This window comes from Leptodactylus fuscus, chromosome 1 (genome assembly GCF_031893055.1).
Source record: "Leptodactylus fuscus isolate aLepFus1 chromosome 1, aLepFus1.hap2, whole genome shotgun sequence".
In the NCBI taxonomy this organism is placed as follows: domain Eukaryota; kingdom Metazoa; phylum Chordata; class Amphibia; order Anura; family Leptodactylidae; genus Leptodactylus; species Leptodactylus fuscus.
Genome location: NC_134265.1, coordinates 184,742,700 through 184,762,210, shown reverse-complemented (window position 1 = coordinate 184,762,210; position 19,511 = coordinate 184,742,700). Strand labels below are relative to the sequence as shown.

The 19,511-nt window shown below is 43.0% G+C and overlaps 1 protein-coding gene across 1 annotated transcript; it reads left to right on the top strand.

Moving 5' to 3' along the window:
• Nucleotides 1–1,977: 1,977 nt before the first annotated feature.
• Nucleotides 1,978–14,010, top strand: LOC142211525 (solute carrier family 46 member 2-like). The gene is made up of 4 exons (XM_075280388.1): nt 1,978–3,019; nt 5,080–5,163; nt 6,551–6,707; nt 13,962–14,010. Exons 1-4 carry the CDS (start codon nt 1,978–1,980, stop codon nt 14,008–14,010), a joined length of 1,332 nt encoding a protein of 443 aa, XP_075136489.1.
• The last annotated feature ends 5,501 nt before the right edge of the window (nt 14,011–19,511 follow it).

The window sequence follows — 19,511 nt, the reverse complement described above, 5'->3', positions numbered from 1 at the left end:
TCTGCCCCCAGTTTCTTGTCCCCCCTTTCATCGGCCCCCAGTTTGTTGTCCCCCCATCTCTGCCTCCCAGTTGCTTGCCCCCCATCTCTGCCCCCAGTCTCTTGTCTCCCCTTCATCTGCCCTCAGTTTTATGGCCCCCCCCATTTCTGCCCCCAGTTTGTTGTCCCCCCATCTCTGCCTCCCAGTTGCTTGCCCCATCTCTGCCCCCAGTCTCTTGTCTCCCCTTCATCTTCCCTCAGTTTTATGGCACCCCCATCTGTGCCCCCAGTTTGTTGACCCCCCATCTGTGCCCCCAGTTTCTTGTCCCCCCATTTCTGGCCCCATTTTCTTGTCCCCCCCATCTCTGCCCCGAGTGTCTTGTCCCCCCTTCATCTGCCACCAGTTTCTTGTCCCCCCTTCATCTGCCACCAGTTTCTTGTCCCCCCCTTCATCTGCCACCAGTTTCTTGTCCCCCCCATCTCTGCCCCCAGTTTCTTGTCCCCCCATCTCTGCTCCCAGCTTCATGTCCCCTCCCACATCAGGCCCAGTGTAGTTGGACTCACCTTGCCACACTCCCCCACCACTCCCTCCACTCGCTCGCTGCACATAGGTGTCGGGCGGCTGGCTGCATGTGGCGTATATGAGGCAGATTGAGCGCCGGTGTCAGGTTGCTATGACAAGCTATGACGGAGCCTCGCGCTGCCTCCCTGGCCTGTCAAGCGTGCGCTTGTATTGCAGCCTAGGCAGGTAGGCTGCAATAGAGGCGCCAGTATTAAACAGTGCATTGCCGAATACCGGCGACTGTATTGCAGTGTACCTGCCATATGCAGCCAGCTGCCCGACACCTATGTGCAGCGAGCAAGTGGAGAGAGGGGCGGGGGAACGTGGTAAGGTGAGTCCAACTACACTGGGGCCGATGAAGGGGGGGGACATGAAGCTGGGGAATGTGGTTGATCAGTGGGGACACCGAGCTAGGGACACGACACACCCCCTCCCGGGACACCCCCTCCCCAACCCCCTGTACCTGCTGCACTGACCTGTGGTGTGTCGGGTGCAGCAGCCTTCTCCGTCCGCGAGCTGTGTAGGTGGCCTGGGATAGCTGCGGCGCCGGGACCATGTGGGCTGACGCCATCTTCCTCACTGTTTCCCTGCTGAATCGGCATGCCCACATTTAGCTACCAACCTATGGTGCCGCAGCCCTGGCTCCAGAGCCCGCCCACAGCCTGCCATGCACCAATAGGAGGTGCGTGCACAGACCAGCGCTGGCAGAATGCCAGCTGCTACAGCTGAGCCAGAGGATTGTTTGGAGGGTCACGGTGGCGATTTGGGGTGAGTGACCCACATTTAAAGTAGCCTACTACCTTTTCCTGGCAAATGTGTGTGTGTGTGTGTGTGTGTGTGTGTGTGTGTGTGTGTGTGTGTGTGTGTGAGAAATTTCCCCCAAATGCATTCAGTCATTTGGCTGTGATTGAGGAACAAACATCCAAACATCCAAACACACAAACCCACAAACATCCAAACTTTCACCTTTATAATATTAATAGGATCTGTTTCTTGCAGAATACCCCTTTATGGAACATGAGAACAGAATCAGGGTTAATCTGTTATTTTGTTAAACCATTTCCTCAATTTCTCAGTTTGTCATTCATGTATTGCTTAAACTGGTCTGAGTGCAAACAGAGTTTGGTTCCACCTGCAGAATAGTTCAGTTGATATGAGGAAGTGTCTGCTCTTAGCTTGTCGCTGTTATTGTATGACAGTAGTTATACTGGATATGCCAGTTTTCTACAGAAACTCTTCATGGTTGTTTCATATAAGTAACTTAAATTACTAGCTGTTACACTACAGAATATCCCACGAGAGACACGGATGCAGCATAACATGTTTTCAGGATTTGGATTTGCAAGCTATTTCCTGCATTAATCAACCAAGAAGTTACCCGACTGAAAACCTATTCTATCTGTATTGCCTTAAAGACGGATACAGGCATCTCCAAGCATGGTGCAGGTCAGGACCTGGATTGAGCCAGTAGTTGCGGCAGCTACGGTGGCCAGCTCTTTCTATGACACGGCACTACTTTTTGCGGTCAAAAATTACTATAACCAATCTATTGCATCTCTAAATACCTCTGATAGCAACATCCTACAAAAATCCATATCAAACTTCTACATTATCTACAACTTAATTCTGGGATTAGCACCTTTGCTTTCTGCTTATATTTTGGCTAAAATTGGTGACCGTCAGAGAAGGAAGGTCACTATAGGTGTGCCACTACTTGGGTATTTGCTATCCCAAAGCCTTTTATTGCCAGTTATGTTCTTGGATTGGCCTATTGAAGTGATGTATGGATCTGCTGCATTGAATGGTTTAACAGGGTGTTATACGACCTACTGGGCTGGTGTGATGGCCTTAGCTTCTGAAGGATCCTCTGAACAGACACGTTCTGTGAAGCTCATTGTCATTGAACTGGTGTGTGGCATAGCCGGTTTTATTGGTAGTTTGGCTTCTGGACAGATTTTTGTGAGTGTGAAAATCACAAACCATCAAGGTACGACCCTAGTAATTTGCAGTCTTTTCTTTTATATCTTGTGTTTAGTGTATGTTATCTTTGTATTAAAAGTGCCTCTGCAAAGAAACTCAGGACTTGTAAATCATGGACATGCATCTTCTGAGGAACATACTGAAAGATCAAAACTTCTGGGAGAAAGATGTGAAGAATCACCCAGTTCTACATCTGGGATACAATTTCGAGGCTTTATTGCTCTTCTTTTCGCCACTGCCATATTATACAATATTGCTAGTGACGGATCTGTCTATGTACTTTCCTTATTTTTGCTGAACAAACCATTAAACTTCAGCCCTGTATACATTGGTTATGCTAATGCAGCTGGCTATATGATATATATAACCAGCTTCTTAGGAGTCTTCATTTTATCCAGGTGGCTTAAGGATGTCACTCTTATCCTTATCGGCATAGTGTCCTTTACTGCGGGAATATTCATCTTGGCATTTACACGATGGGCTTTCTTATATTTTATAGGTAAGTAAAAATGTTATTGTTGTTAACACTGCTTTGAGGGCTTCTTCATTATAATATAAGGGGATTGTGTGAACAGTCGCTTACATAATATTGTTAACTGAAGCGTTTCCTCGAAAGTAAGATTGATTAAATAATAATAATAATGATACTTGTGGCACGACATATCAAATATCTCACAACTGATAGATAGTTCTCATTTGTCAGGGTATCTGATAGAAATCATGGGTGCAGTTCTTCCATTTTTTTCAACTGACATTCAATAAACATGCTCCATATTGTTTAGGGAAGCCTCTATCCCTAAGATCAAATGACTAGTAACCACAGGCTGGTTCTAGGAGCCATAGTGTTGGTATAGTATGCATTACTTACTTATTAAGGTTCTGACAGTCAGTCCCTGGTAAACAATGTTTGCCCATAGCGGATGAGAACAGTACAGCATAAGGATGACTATAAAATATGAGATAACTATAATGTCATCAAGTAGTTATTGCAAGATCCAATAATTCATGTAGAAAATTAATATTAAAAAGGGCAAATAAAAAGGCTCAACAAGGGTTCATCAAGAAGGTGTCTGCCAAGGAATGTGCCCCAAGGGCTAGTGTGCCAATCTGCCTTGGTATTTCCATACAGGGCTAAGGAAACACTAAGCCTCTGCCCCAGGTGAGGGAAGCCTAACTCTGATGGACACCTTTATAGTCCTGAACCATTAACCCCTTCCCGACATGCGCCGTAATAGTACGGCGCATGTCGGGTCTGTAACTATGGCGACCGCCCGGTAGCCAGGCGGCCGCCATAGCCGCCGGGTGTCTACTGCTTTAAGCAGTAGACAACCGGCTCTAATGCCTCCGATCGGTCCCCGGACCGATCGGAGGCATTAACCCCTCCGGCGCCGCGGTCAAAGGCGCTGGAGGCGCCATTTTCCCAGCGGCGCATGGCGCCGCCATTTTGCCCGCTCCAGGGCCGACATCCCGTTGCCATGACAGCCGGGAGCCTGTACAAGGCTCCCAGGCTTGTCTGCAAATCCTCTCTTTTGCAGGCTGGTCTATGCAGCCTGCAAAAGAAAGGATGATATTTTGCAATGCATTACAATGCATTAGCATTGTAATGCATTGCATTAGTGATCAGACCCCCTGGGGTTCCAAACCCCTAGGGGTCTAATAAATGCAAAAAAAAATTTAAAAAAAAAGGAAAAAAATATAAAAAAATATAAAAAGTATTAAAAGTTCAAATCACCCCCCCCCTTTCCCTAGAACACATATAAAAGTAGTTAAAAACTGTGAAACATATACGTTAGGTATCCCCGCGTCCGAAATCGCCCGCTCTACAAATTTATAAAAACATTTTTCCTGTTCGGTAAACGCCGTAGCAGGAAAAATAGTCGAAAGTGCCAAACCGCCGTTTTTTCACTGTTTTGATTCTGATAAATATTTGAATAAAAAGTGATCAAAGCAATAACATTTCCCGAAAATGGTAGAACTAAAAAGTACACCCGGCCCCACAAAAAAAGACGCCCTATGCATCCCCGTACACTTACGTATAAAAAAAATTACGGCCGTCGGAATATGGCGACTTTTAGACAAAAAAATTTTTTAACACAGTTTTGGAATTTTTTTAAGGGATCAAAATGTAAATAAAACCATATAAATTTGGTATCCCTGGAACCGTACCAAAACACAGAATATAGGGGACATGTCATTTTGGCTGCACAGTGAACGCTGTAAAACCAAAGCCCGTAAGAAAGTCGCAGAAATGCATTTTTTCTTCAAATCCACCCCATTCTGAATTTTTTTCCTGCTTCCCAGTACATTATATAGAATAATTAATAGTAGCATCATGAAGAAAAATTTGTCCCGCAAAAATGAAGACCTCATATGGCTCTGGGAGCGGAGAAATAAAAAAGTTATCGGGTTTAGAAGGATGGGAGTCAAAAACGAAAAACGAAAATCAAAAAATGCCATCGGCGGGAAGGGGTTAAAGAGTCCTAATCTTCTGGTTGTGCTTTGTTTTTATCTATAGGAAAGTTCATGATGTTGGTAATTTTCATTTTTAATGTTTTGTAGCTCGTGGAGTAATGATGTTTGCTATAATACCCTTTTCAACTATAAGGTCAGCCTTATCCAAACAAATCCCAGAATCATCTTATGGTATGTGAAACACAGGAACATGACTTAAAATGTTAGTAATGACTCAGACTAATATTGCTAAGGATGTTTCTTATGGTTTTATAATGTTTGCATTATTCTTTTTATGTATTTTTTTTAAAGCCAGGATTTTTTTCACAGGGGGCACTCTTGTGTCTTCCTTAGTGTAGCAGGGCTTTGCTACACAATTGCTGGTACTATTAATAATAGCAAAATTAAATCTCCTGCGCTAAAAGCTGCTGTCACACAGTTGCAGATTTGTTCTGTGGGATGGACGCCAGGTCACCAATGGGTACTTTCCCTTACTACAGCAGGATGTACTCACTGGTTAGTGCAGACTCCTATTGCAGTAACCAATAAGCGTCCTCCTCTGTAATAAGGGAATGTGGTCATTGGTAACTCAGCAGCCTCAGTCACATGGTTGTCATCCTTAGTAAAGGCTTTGCCTGGCAGTTGTCAGACACAGCTGTCTCTGTTCACCAGGGCAAGGACTGTGGGGCTCTTACCCATCTAGATACTTATCATCACTGACTGGACACTGAACCTAATTCATTTTAAATTAAATTGAATGGAGATCTATGAAAAAGTACATAGTTCCCAAAGCATAAACACATAGGATTCAATATGCTGAACCTTGGGGTCAAAATAAAAAAGCATCAGGGGCCTGCTTGGCCCCCTAACCTCCCACCGATACTTACGCCACTGCCTAAGACTGCGTTCATACTACAGACCACCTTACACAAGGGTATGCTGTTTATGGGGTTGTACTGTACCTATTATTTCTTGGATTTGATCTTGGGATCGAAATAGTGAATGTAATGAGCGTAATGGGTTGAGTATAATAAATGAGTCCTTTGAACTTCTACCCTGCTGTCAGCAGTATGAGACTTAGGCTCGGTGCACATCTGCGTTCGTTATTCCGTTCAGGAAATCTGCTTGGGGACCCCCCAAACAGAATACCAAATGCACTGACAAGCAGTGAGCAATGAAAGCACACGGACCCCATAGACTATAATGGGGTCCAAGTGTTTTCCATGTGGTGTCTGCACAAGTCATGCGGAGAGAAAAGTGGTTCCTGAAGTACTTTTCTCTCCGCAAGTTTCATACGGACACCGCACGGAAAACACATGGACCTCATTATAGTCTCTAGGGTCCATGTGTTTCCATTGCTCGCCGCTTGCTAATGCATTTGGTATTCCGTTCGGGGGATCCCCAAACAGACTCCCCAAACGGAATACTGAACACAGATGTGAACCGGGCCTTAGCAAGTGATTTTCTACATTTCTGACATACAAGTTTAGAATGTACTGTATCAAACATTGATATATTTAGCTGTTTCCAATTTTTTATGTTAGTTATAGCTGCAGTTCATTCATATGTTTTGTTTCAGGTAAAGTATTTGCTGTTCTCAACCTATCAATGTCCATTACATCGATTGTGACATCACTTGTGTTCAATAAGATTTACCAAGCCACTCTGGACACATTCAATGGCACCTGTTTTATTATATCCGGGATCATAGCAATTGTCAGCCTCATTCCTATTAGGTATGTATTGTATGGGTGACAACAGTTTCCCACAAAAATACTCTTATCTATAATTAATTCTGAGAAATCCATGATATTGTATTTTATACCATCGTCGTATTATATCTCACTGATGGAGTGACTAAAAATTAACTTTTATTTAATACATTAAAATATTGTAGGAAAAAATGTAAAGTCCTAAAAAAATGTGTTTCGGTAGTTGGACCTTAAATAATAGGCATGCGGTGTATGATATCACAGCGCCTAAATAAACCCATAGGTCTCAACAAGACCTCACACCTAGAAGCTTCAATATCAATTTCTATGCTTCAGAATATGTGCATTATACATGTAACTAATCAGGTACCCTAGGATAGACGGGCTTTCTGACTGCAAGAAAACTACCCAGACTCCACATAGTTAATGAAAACCTGGTTCTATCTCAATTCCTATCATATTAGCTGTCTAGATAGCATAGCTAATCTTATCACCCAACTTAGGAATAGCTTCTCTCTCTCAACGCGTTTCACTAGCCCTATTACAGGCCGTTCATCAGGAGGAGTTTTTTTATTTTTTTTTTTAGGGAAGAAAGCAAATGCCGATAGATGAATGCGGTGAAAACCACATTTCCCCTGTCCTTAGTGGTGGGACAGGGTACTTCAATGTATATGCCACCGGACGCGGCGTATTCCTGGACTTTATATCCCAGACTCCTCCCTAGGAGGTCAGCCCATGACAGACGTAGCGCCTTTTGATTGGTCGTGACCACTTGATGATGTCAGGGGTAGGCCGTCCCAGGGATCTATGTTTACAAAGCTGCATAGACCCCGTACGATCGCAGATGTTCCAAATAACAGCTGCGATCTCAAATGAATGAAGAGAAAAAATAGGTGAGTATAAACGATAAGTATAAAAGAGCAAATACCTTTCAGCTCCTGGATAAACCCATTCGGATCACCTATGTTCATCTAAACATCAAGAAAGACACTTTTTTTTGTTGTTTTCATAGTTCAAGTATGATTCTATCTACACAAAGTTTTTATTTATATAGGTAGCAAAAGACGCATATAAGATAAGATAAGATAATCCTTTAATAGTCCCACATTGGGGAAATTTCAGCATGTTACAGCAGCATAGTAATACAGGTACAGGATAATACACAATAATATATTACAGACGTAGGCACATATATGCTGAGAAGAGAAGATATACTAGGAGTCCATAGCAGCTAAGGAAAAACGGAAGAGAAAGAGGAAGATTTCATGGTCATCGTCATAATCATTAGTTCTCTGTGCAAAGTGATCTACGCTTGGTTTGATGTAGATTATACAGCCTGGTTGCATTTGGAAGGAAGGACCTGCGATAGCGCTCCTTCTCACACTTGGGGTGAAGCAGACGGTCACTTACGGTGCTGCCAAGTCCCATCAGGGTCCCATACATGGGGTGGGATTTGTTCTCCCGCATGGAGATCACCATAGACAGTATCCTTCTGTCACCCACCACCTGTACTGGGTCCAAGGGGCTCCCCAGGACAGAGCTGGCCCTCCTGATCAGCCTGTCAAGTCTATTTCTGTCCCTGGTTGATATACTGCTCCCCCAGCAGGTCACACCGAAAAAGATGGCTGAAGCAACCACAGAGTTGAAGAAGGCCCTAAGAAGTGTCCACTGGACTCCGAAGGCCCTCAGCCTCCTGAGCAGGTAGAGTCTGCTGTGGCCCTTTCTGTGCAGCGCCTCCAGGTGATCAGCCCAGTCTAGTTTATTATTCAGGATCACGCCCAGATACTTATAGGTCCTGACTATCTCAATACATGTTCCTTGGATCTCCACCAGGGTCGGAGCACCTCTCCGTTTACTAAAGTCCACCACCATCTCCTTGGTCTTCCCAACATTAATCCTGAGCTGGTTCTGCTGGCACCATTCAACAAAATCCCGGTTTAAGTCTCTGTATTCCCTATCGTCGCCATCGGTGATAAGGCCTACTATAGCAGAGTCATCAGAGTACTTCTGTAAGTAACAACTGGATGAGTTGTGCCTAAAGTCAGCAGTGTACAGTGTGAAGAGAAATGGGGCAAGAACTGTACCTTGTTTCATCGGAGTACTTCTGTAAGTAACAACTGGATGAGTTGTGCCTAAAGTCAGCAGTGTACAGTGTGAAGAGAAATGGGGCAAGAACTGTACCTTGTGTTGCCCCCGTACTACAGATCACAGTGTCAGACACACAGTCCTGGGCTCTCCTATACTGAGGGCGGTTTGTCAGGTAGTCTAGGATCCAGTTGGACAGGTGATGGTCCACACCACCAAGGTTCAGCTTTTCCCTCAGTAGCCCTGGCTGAATGGTGTTGAACGCACTGGAGAAGTCAAAGAACATTATTCTCACAGTGTTCCTGGGTTTCTCTAGGTGAGAAAGAGCTCTATGAAGAAGGTGGATGATGGTGTCATCTACCCCAATGCTCGGCCGATAGGCAAACTGGTGGGGGTCCAGAGCGGAGCTCACTAGGGGGCGTAGGTGTTTCAGGACCAGTCTCTCTAGGACCTTCATCAGGTGGGATGTCAGTGCTACAGGTCGGTAGTCATTGTAGCCCATCGGGTTGGGTTTCTTTGGGACTGGTACCACGCAAGATGTTTTCCACAGTCGAGGTACCACTCCCAGCTTTAGACTCATATTGTACATGTGCGTAATAATGCCACCTAGCTGGTCACTGCACAATTTAAGAACTCTTGCGCTTATACTATCAGTTCCTCTGGCCTTGTCTGGTTTAATCCTCTTGATTTCCCTACACACCTGAGACTTCTGCAGTATCAGATAGTCAGATTGCAGTTGACTGCAGGTCGGTGGGGGTTGGGTCTTGGTGTGTGAGGAGAGGGGGGTTGTCTGACATGCTGGTGGAGGGAGCATTGGCTTGGAGTCGAATCTATTGAAGAATAGATTAAGCTCGTTAAGCCACTTCCTGTCCCCTACTGTTCGATGACCTGTCTTTTGTTTGTGTCCAGATATAGCCTTAAGGCTATCCCACACCTCCGAGATTCTACCCTCCCCCATTCTTAGTTCCATCTTCCGCCTGTAGTTGGCTTTCCCTTCTCTGATCAATTGTCTTAGCTGTTTCTGCACCGCCCCCAGGCTATTTGTGTCCCCAGGCCTAAAAATTCTCTTTTTTTTACTTGAGAAGAGTTTTAATTTCAGAGTTGATCCATGGTTTGTTATTGGAGAGACACCTCACCTTTCTAGTTGGTACAGTTCTGTCCACGCAGAAATGAATGTAGTCTGTTATGCAGTGTGTGAGTCCCTCAATGTCCTCTGGAAAACTCTGGAAAAGTCTTGAAACACTTAATTAAAACAGTCCCTTAGAGACTCGACACTTCCCTCTTACCAAATTTTCACGGTACGGGTAACCACCGGTTCTCTGCACTCCAGTGGAATGTATGTGGGTCGCAGATGTACCAGGTTGTGATCTGATCTGCCTAGGGGCGGTAGGGCAGATGAGTTATATGCATCCCTTACATTGGTAAAGAGAAAATCCAGTGTTTTGTTGTCTCTTGTATGGCAGGTTACGTACTGAGTAAGGCCTGGTAGAGTGGATGCTGGAGAAACATGGTTGAAATCTCCTGACACTAGGAGCAGGACATGGGGGTGAGATGATTGCAGGTCCCTCACAACAGCATGTAGCACCTCACAGGCAACGTCAGCTTTAGCAGAGGGGGGACATATGCAGCTAGTACGATAACATGTGATAGTTCCCTTGGCAGGTAGTAAGGTCTCATGCTCACGGCTAGCAGTTCAATGTCTATTCCACATAATTGTTTCTTAACTACAATATGTCCTGGATTACACCATCTCTCATTCACAAATATTGCAAGCCCTCCTCCTTTGCGCTTACCGCTCTCCAGCATCCTGTCCGCACGAAGAAGTTTGAAGCCCTCAAACTTGCTGTACACTGGCCAATCAACGCTGGTCAATGCATTCCTATGGCGAGATGAAGCAGAGCTAGCCATGCGCTCAGCTTGGCTACTCCAGACACCGGAGATGAAGCAGAGCTCAGATCTGCTGCACCCAACAATCCCTCCAGCTACTCCTCCTGTCATACACATCTCTGGTGTAACAGAGCTCAGCGCACACTCAGCTCTGCTACTTCTATACACTCTGTTGGCGGAGTCTAAAATCGGACCAGAATGGAAACTGCTGTGGACCGATTTTAGACTCCGCCTCCTCAGGCAGAACCAACGTTGATTGGCCAAATGCTATACACTGGCCAATCAATGCTGGTCAATGCATTCCTATGGGAAAAAGTCAGCTCGCGCATAACACAAGCTGACAGGGATCCCGACCAGATGGAGCCCCAAAGAGCTGGGTGAGTAACATTCCCCCCTAAATAAAGGTAATCCCTAGCTAACCATGCCTGTAGATCTGTCCCTGTCTCACAGTCACATAGTTCACAGTCCCAAATTAATCGAATGTTAAATCCACCATTCTTCTAAATTGGAGGTCACCTGATTTCGGCAGCCAATGCGTTTTTTAAATTTTTTTAACTGCCTCTGTTGTCGTAGTTCCTGTCCCACCTCCCCTGCACAGTTATTGGTGCAAAAAACGCTCCAGGGAAAGTGGGAGAGGATACAATTTTTTACTGCGTTTGCCTCGTGGTATTCGATTGTAATCGAATACCTCAAAGGGCCTGATATTCGATCGAATATGTATTCGATCGAACGGTGTTAGGTATGGTACCTATGGGTATCTATAAATAGTTTAAAGGTACGGACGGTACCTAAAAATAGCCAGTAGTTCATAGGTACAGTACCTATAAATAGCCACATCCTTCAAATAAAGTAAGTGTATCCAATGATTTCATTTAACCCTTTTGGACTAAGAGATTGAATTCTATAAATCCAAGCTGCCTCTTTTTGAAGTATCCTCTGGTGTAAATCTCCTCCCCTGGGACTTCGTCTTACTATTTTGATCCCTTGAAATTGGATCGCATTCATGTCACCTTCATGATATTCCCAAACATTTGCTCTTTTATACTTATCGTTTATACTTACCTATTTTTTCTCTTCATTAATTTGAGATCGCAGCTGTTATTTGGAACATCTGCGATCGTACGGGGTCTATGCAGCTTTGTAAACATAGATCCCTGGGACGGCCTACCCCTGACATCATCAAGTGGGCGCGACCAATCAAAAGGCGCTACGTCTGTCATGGGCCGACCTCCTAGGGAGGAGTCTGGGATATAAAGTCCAGGAATACGCCGCGCCTGGCGGCATATACATCCCTATACCACTAAGGACAGGGGAAGTGTGGTTTTCACCACATTCATCTATCGGCATTTGCTTTCCTCCCTAAAAAAAACTCCTCCTGATGAACGGCCTGTAATAGGGCTAGCAAAACGCGTTGAGGAAAGAGAAGCTATTCCTAAATTGGGTAATAAGATTAGCTATGCTATCTAGGCAGCTAATATGATAGGAATTGAGATAGAACCAGGTTTTCATTAACTATGTGGAGCCTGGGTAGTTTTCTTGCCGGTTAGTCAGAAAGCCCGTCTATCCTAGGGTACCTGATTAGTGACATGTATAATGCACATATTCTGAAGCATAGAAATTGATATTGAAGCTTCTAGGTGTGAGGTCTTGTTGAGACCTATGGGTTTATTTAGGCGCTGTGATATTATACACTGCATGCCTATTATTTAAGGTCCAACTACCGAAACACATTTTTTTAGGACTTTACATTTTTTCCTACTATATTTTAATGTATTAAATAAAAGTTAATTTTCAGTCACTTCATCAGTGAGATATATTTATAGAGTGGTAACCCGTCAGTGAAATTTTCATCGCCGTACTATGTTTGATATGTAAAGCGGAAATTGTATACTACATAATGGGTCCCACAAAAAGATGCTGGTGTTGTTGATGTATAAATAGTAGGTATATAGGAGCAAGCGTAATAGATTCCTACATAGTGCAGAAAGAACGTATCTCCCAAAAATCCATCATACTAAATTCTTGTGTCATGACATTAATTTGTGCATTAACTATGTACTGTGACATCACTGTTTGCATAATTCCTGATTATTATTATAGTTATTTTGACATAACTATGTGAATTAACTTCACAATCTCTTGCTACTGTGCTGTGACTTCCTTGTGTTTTTAATCCCATTACTGTGACATCAGCATGTATGTTATCTTGATGTCATCACTTTAGCTACTGTGAAAAGCAATAGTAAGTAATAGTAAAATGATTACGTTTTGAACTGCTAAGGTGGACATGGTAGAATGAGACCTACTGTAAGGGAACCCTAGGGGGTCTAATAAATGCATTAAAAAATAAAAGTAAAAAATAAATAAATAAATGAATTTAAAAAAAAAAAAAAAAAGTTCAAATCACACCTCTTTTTCTAGAAAACATATAAAAGTACTTAAATACTGTGAAACACCTACACATTAGGTATCCCTGTGTCCGAAAACGCTCAGTCTACAAATCTATAAAAATATTTTTCCCGTATAGTAAACACTGTAGCGAATTTTTGTTAAAAGGGGTTAAAATGTAAATAAAACCATATAAATTCCGTATCCCCAGAATCGTACCGAACCATAGAATACAGATGACATGTCATTTTAGCTGCACAGTGAAAACAAAGCCCGTAAGAAAGTTGCACAAAAGCACTTTTTCGTCAAATCCACCCATTCTGAATTTTTTTCCAGCTTCCTAGTACATAATAATAAATGGTAGCATCATGAAGAACAATTTGTCCCACAAACATTAAGACCTCATATGGCTCTGAGAGTGGAGGAATAAAAAAGTTATGGAGTTTAGAAGGGGAGGGGGGGGGGAATAAAAACCAAAATAAAAAAATGCCTGTGGTGGGAAGGGGTTAATGGGGCAAATGTGCATTTTCTTACTGCTGGGCCTCCTTGCAGCCTCAGGCCCTGGGGAACCACGCATTTTGCCCTAAATATACTCTGCCCGTGAGTGTCGGATATGAGTTTTTTATTAGCTCTATCAACTGTTTTTGTCATTTAAACTCCTGGGTGACCCATTCATGCTGATATCTATGACCTTACTATAAGTTGTAGCTCCAGTTTTTGCTTCACTATTTTTTCAGTGAGACCAACTGAATATAAAGTAGACTTTTGTATGTAAATGTTTTCTCTTTTCAGAGGTTTATAGAATTTGTACAGAAAATGTTTTCTCTTTATACTGTTGTAATATAGCTGTAATATGAAATTATAAAATGTCCATATTCTTCCAACATGTAAATAATTCTATCTATCCTTTTATTTTAGTGTTTCTGCGTATAAATATCCAATGCTCTATGCCAGCAGGAGACAGTGATCAGAATACATTCAAACATATAAACACTGAAAAGTTTTATTGTTTATATATAAACATTGTGACATGTATTATAATGTGCTGTAGTAAACTTGTATGTATAGAATAAAGTCAAGAAATAGTTGTTCATTTTCATGGTTGCCTGATAATATGAAATAAAGATTACAGAAAAAACTAATATGTTAGAAACTTGAGGTATCCTTGTCTTGTAGAACTATCTGGGCTTCCTGATGTCCCAGCCTAAAAGAATGTCAATGACAAACATTTGTAATGTGCTTTTCACACCTGATGGATTCAAAGCACAAGGAGAGTTGTGGAGTCAGTGGCTGTGGCTGCCATACAAGCGCTAATCCTCAACAACTACTGTACATTGAAAACCAATTGACTTAACAGTAGATTTTTTGCATGTAGGAGGAAACCCACACATACGTGATTTACAAACTCCATACAGATGTTGCTCTTGGTGAGACTCAAACCCAGTACCTTGGTGCTATAAGTTATCTGGTCGCTCAGTTATTTTTTTTAAAGAAATTGCTCCAAAATGTCCATACAATAATACCAGTCATCGTTCATGTACATAAACATCAATCATTAACATCTCTAAAAGTATCAGCCATAGTTTGTATACAAAAATGACAACAGTAATGAATATAAAATCACATAGGGGCAGTACATTCATAAAAGTGTCAGGTATTGTTCATATAATCCAAGATGGACACTTAACTATGTCATCAAATAATAGGAATAGTCTCTAGACAGAAGTGATATAATGTAGCTTATACAGTGGCTTATACAGATGATCCTCTGACGATCATGGTCACAGGGGCTGCGACAGCGACCAGGCCCGGCTGGGTAAGGGGCCTGCAGCCAGCTGGAGATGGCCGGGGCCTGGTACCACTGTGACAGCGGTCAGGGAAAGCCTGGTTCCCTGACCACTATGCATATTGTAAATGAAAGGCGGCCCTGACATGTCACCGGGCCTCTTTTCAATAGATACTAGCCCAGGGGAGGTGACTTAAAATAATAAATACTTATACTCACCTCTCTTGGGCTCAATGTACTCTTTGGCGCATTTCTATCATGTGACTAAGGCCTGTTATTAGGCCCTAGCGGTAACATGGGGCACAGCGGCGTAATGACGTCAGTGTGCCCCCACGTGCACACAGGATTCAACAGGGGTGTCTGAAGATGCTGAAGACAGCGGGAGGGAGGCTGCCCAGTCAAGGTGAGTATTAGTGTTTGTTATTTTTATTCACCTTCCCTGGGCCTTCAATTATTATACTCTGGGGTCTGAGGAGGAAGTGGGTGGCCTCGGAGAAAAGTTTGGACCCGGGCCCAGAAGACTTTTGTTACGCTACTGAGCTTACACAATACTTAGGATCACCAAGCAGTGGGGTTAGGTGTAGAGAAGATCCTCTAAAAATCTCATATAATGTTTGAACAATCTCTGGTTGTTGTTATTTGTGTTTCATTGACCTCTTGTGCCAGTAAATGTCTTCATCTTTTGGTGAAGTGTCAGCGGGAACCTCAACCTGAGAAAACTCTCAAGATTAGAACCTTTAACCTCAATAATAAAGACCTCAGGAACATTAACTATTGTATTACTACCTTGTTTCTCCAAAAATAACCCCACCCAGAAAATAAGCCTTAGCTTGAGTCTCATGGCTCATGTAATAGGCCTGTAATACAGCTCACCAGTACTCTATTTTGCATTGACCTGGAAAAATAACTAAATGAAATAAAAATTCTGGATGAATATGAATGTCTCATTTGGCATACATCCTTAGTCATGTTACAAGGACTGTTAAAAGGTTGGACTTTGACTAGCTACCCTCCAATAGGTGGTGCTAGAGGAAAACATACTTTTTTGGAAAGAAAACACAAATCAGTCTCTATCTTTGCATTGTGTGCAACAAGTTATAGTTGGTATTCAAAGTAATGCTGTGTTTTCTAGAAAAAAATGTCAAAAACAACCTCTTAAGGCTAAACGATGCAGTTTGGCTGTGATGGAAACGTTGCAGCAAAAGCAGCAGCGTTTTACAGCCCCTGCAAAGTGGATGGAATTCTAACGAATCCCATCCACACACTGCAGAAAAATACATGCATCCCAATTATGCCTACAAAAATGTTGGAGTTTTCCATATGGGTATAATGGAAGCAGAAAGTCCATATAGGAAAACTCTAAGGACTTTCTATGAAAAGTGCTGCAGGAAAAAACGCAATACGTTTCTGCCGCGGTTTTCCCAAAGCACTTTTGGGCTGCAGCCAACTACTGTATGTGGGGCATTGACCTAATCATGATCTTACAGCTTGAAATGGTGTTTTAATCATATTAACAGACATGTTATAAATGGAGCAAATGGCAAAAAAAATGTGTTCCTCCGCACCACAGATATTTCCATACGGCATCTATTTCCATACGGTGTCTGTGGTTTCTATTATTAGGGACAGAGTGAAAATCCTGTTTCGTTGGGAGTTGAGTCAAAAATCCAACCAGCCTGGTGGTATTTGTGAGGGAGGTCGCTTAGATGTTGTAACTAATAATTCCCTCCTCATGCACCGAGGTGGTATAGGGGGTCATAGAAGGCATAGCCCTCACATTTGTTTCATCTGCCCATGTGCCAGAAGGAGTTGCTGGAGGGACCTGAGGAACATAACAGCTGAGGAGTGGAGAGATGCTGGTAAGTGAGGGAGGGGTGCCGTACCAACCTGAGAAGGCAGGGAGACACTGGAACATGGATCCATCCTCTGGTCTGCAGAGTGCACGTGGGGCTATGTTAAAAGATGGCACTGGCTGCTGTCTGAGGGGCCAGCACAGTCAGCAGGCTCCAGTTTGGCTCACTCCCCACATTCTGAGGATGGTGGTGGAGTGGACCAGGACTAGTCTGGTGCATGTTGGAGCAAGAAGGAGCAAGAAGGCTGGACCTGGGTCCAGTCAAGATGGCCATCGCTGCAGGAGTGGAGCCAGGGAGGACATCGGCGGATCCAAAAACTCTGCTATGGAACCTAAGGGGGTCCCTGTAGGGGTTCTCTTAGGCAGTTGTTTGACCATGTTAAGATTTAGCTGTGGCAGGCAGGTCAGTTAAACTTGTGCAGGGCAGGAGCTCCAGGACCGCGTATCTTACTCCAATCGGCTTTAGAACGTGCCCCCAAAAATTGCAATTTTCACTTTTCATTGTCAGCTGCACATTCTTTTCTGTAAATTAAATTAATGCAACACTCAATCGTTAAAATGCTCGCTACCAACTTCATAAATCCCTTCCCTGTGTAGTTTCCAAAATAGGGTCACATGTCTGTGGATTCCACTTTACTGGAAATTCAGGTGCCAAACTGTGCTCCAAAAAACAAAAATAGCGCTCCTTCCTTTCTGTGCCCGGCTGTGCCCAATCAGCAATTTATACCCACATATTACATTAAGCACGTTATCCTGGGTACAACATTGTCATACATGTGGGCATAAACTGCAGTTTGGGAACAGAGCAGGCGCAGATATGAAAGAGCAGAGTGCTATCTATTTTTGGAACATAGATTGTTTGTTTTTGGACACCATGTCACGTTTGCAGAAACCCTATAATTGTCCCTACAAAGTGGGGTCACTTCTTGGGGAATTCCAAGTTATTGGAACCTCCAGGGCTCTGTAGAAACAAAATGGTGCCCAAAAAGTCCCTCTAAGTCTTTACTCCAAAAGCTAAAAAGAGCAGTGCTCCTTCCCTTCTGAGTCCTGCTCTGTGCCTAAGCAGCAGTTTATGTCCACATATACAACTATTCTGTACCTGGGATAGCCCACTTAATAGTTTTACGAGTGTGTCTCTCTGATACAAAGTAGGCCTAATACAGTCCTATGAAAAAGTTTGGGCACCCCTATTAATCTTAATCATTTTTTGTTCTAAATATTTTGGTGTTTGCAACAGCCATTTCAGTTTGATATATCTAATAACTGATGGACACAGTAATATTTCAGGATTGAAATGAGGTTTATTGTACTAACAGAAAATGTGCAATATGCATTAAACCAAAATTTGACTGGTGCAAAAGTATGGGCACCTCAACAGAAAAGTGACATTAATATTTAGTAGATCCTCCTTTTGCAAAGATAACAGCCTCTAGTCGCTTCCTGTAGCTTTTAATCAGTTCCTGGATCCTGGATGAAGGTATTTTGGACCATTCCTCTTTACAAAACAATTCAAGTTCAGTTAAGTTTGATGGTGGCCGACCATGGACAGCCCGCTTCAGATCATCCCACAGATGTTCAATGATATTCAGGTCTGGGGACTGGGATGGCCATTCCAGAACATTGTAATTGTTCCTCTGCATGAATTCCTGAGTCGATTTGGAGCGGTGTTTTGGATCATTGTCTTGCTGAAATATCCATCCCCGAGGTAACTTCAACTTCGTCACTGATTCTTGAACATTATTCTGAAGAATCTGCTGATACTGAGTGGAATCCATGCGACCCTCAACTTTAACAAGATTCCCGGTGCCGGCATTGGCCACACAGCCCCAAAGCATGATGGAACCTCCACCAAATTTTACAGTGGGTAGCATGTGTTTTTCTTGTAATGCTGTTTTTTTTGGACGCCATGCATAATGCCTTTTTGTATGACCAAACAACTCAATCTTTGTTTCATCAGTCCACAGGAACTTCTTCCAAAATGAAGCTGGCTTGTCCAAATGTGCTTCTGCATACCTCAGGCGACTCTGTTTGTGGTGTGCTTGCAGAAACGGCTTCTTTCTCATCACTCTCCCATACAGCTTCTCCTTGTGCAAAGTGCGCTGTATTTTTGACCGATGCACAGTGACACCATCTGCAGCAAGATGATGCTGCAGCTCTTTGGAGGTGGTCTGTGGATTGTCCTTGACTGTTCTCACCATTCTTCTTCTCTGCCTTTCTGATATTTTTCTTGGCCTGCCACTTCTGGACTTAACAAGAACTGTCCCTGTGGTCTTCCATTTCCTTACTATGTTCCTCACAGTGGAAACTGACAAGTTAAATCTCTGAGACAACTTTTTGTATCCTTCCCCTGAACAACTATGTTGGACAATCTTTGTTTTCAGATCATTTGAGAGTTGTTTTGAGTAGCCCATGATGCCACTCTTCAGAGGAGATTCAAATAGGAGAACAACTTGCAATTGGCCACCTTAAATACCTTTTCTTATGATTGGATACACCTGGCTATGAAATTCAAAGCTCAGTGAGGTTACAAAACCAATTTTGTGCTTCAGTAAGTCAGTAAAAAGTAGTTAGGAGTATTCAAATCAATAAAATGATAAGGGTGCCCATACTTTTGCACCAGTCAAATTTTGGTTTAATGCATATTGCACATTTTCTGTTAGTACAATAAACCTCATTTCAATCCTGAAATATTACTGTGTCCATCAGTTATTAGATATATCAAACTGAAATGGCTGCTGCAAACACCAAAATATTTAGAACTAAAAATTATTAAGATTAATAGGGGTGCCCAAACTTTTTCATAGGACTGTATATTGGGCACTGAAATGGC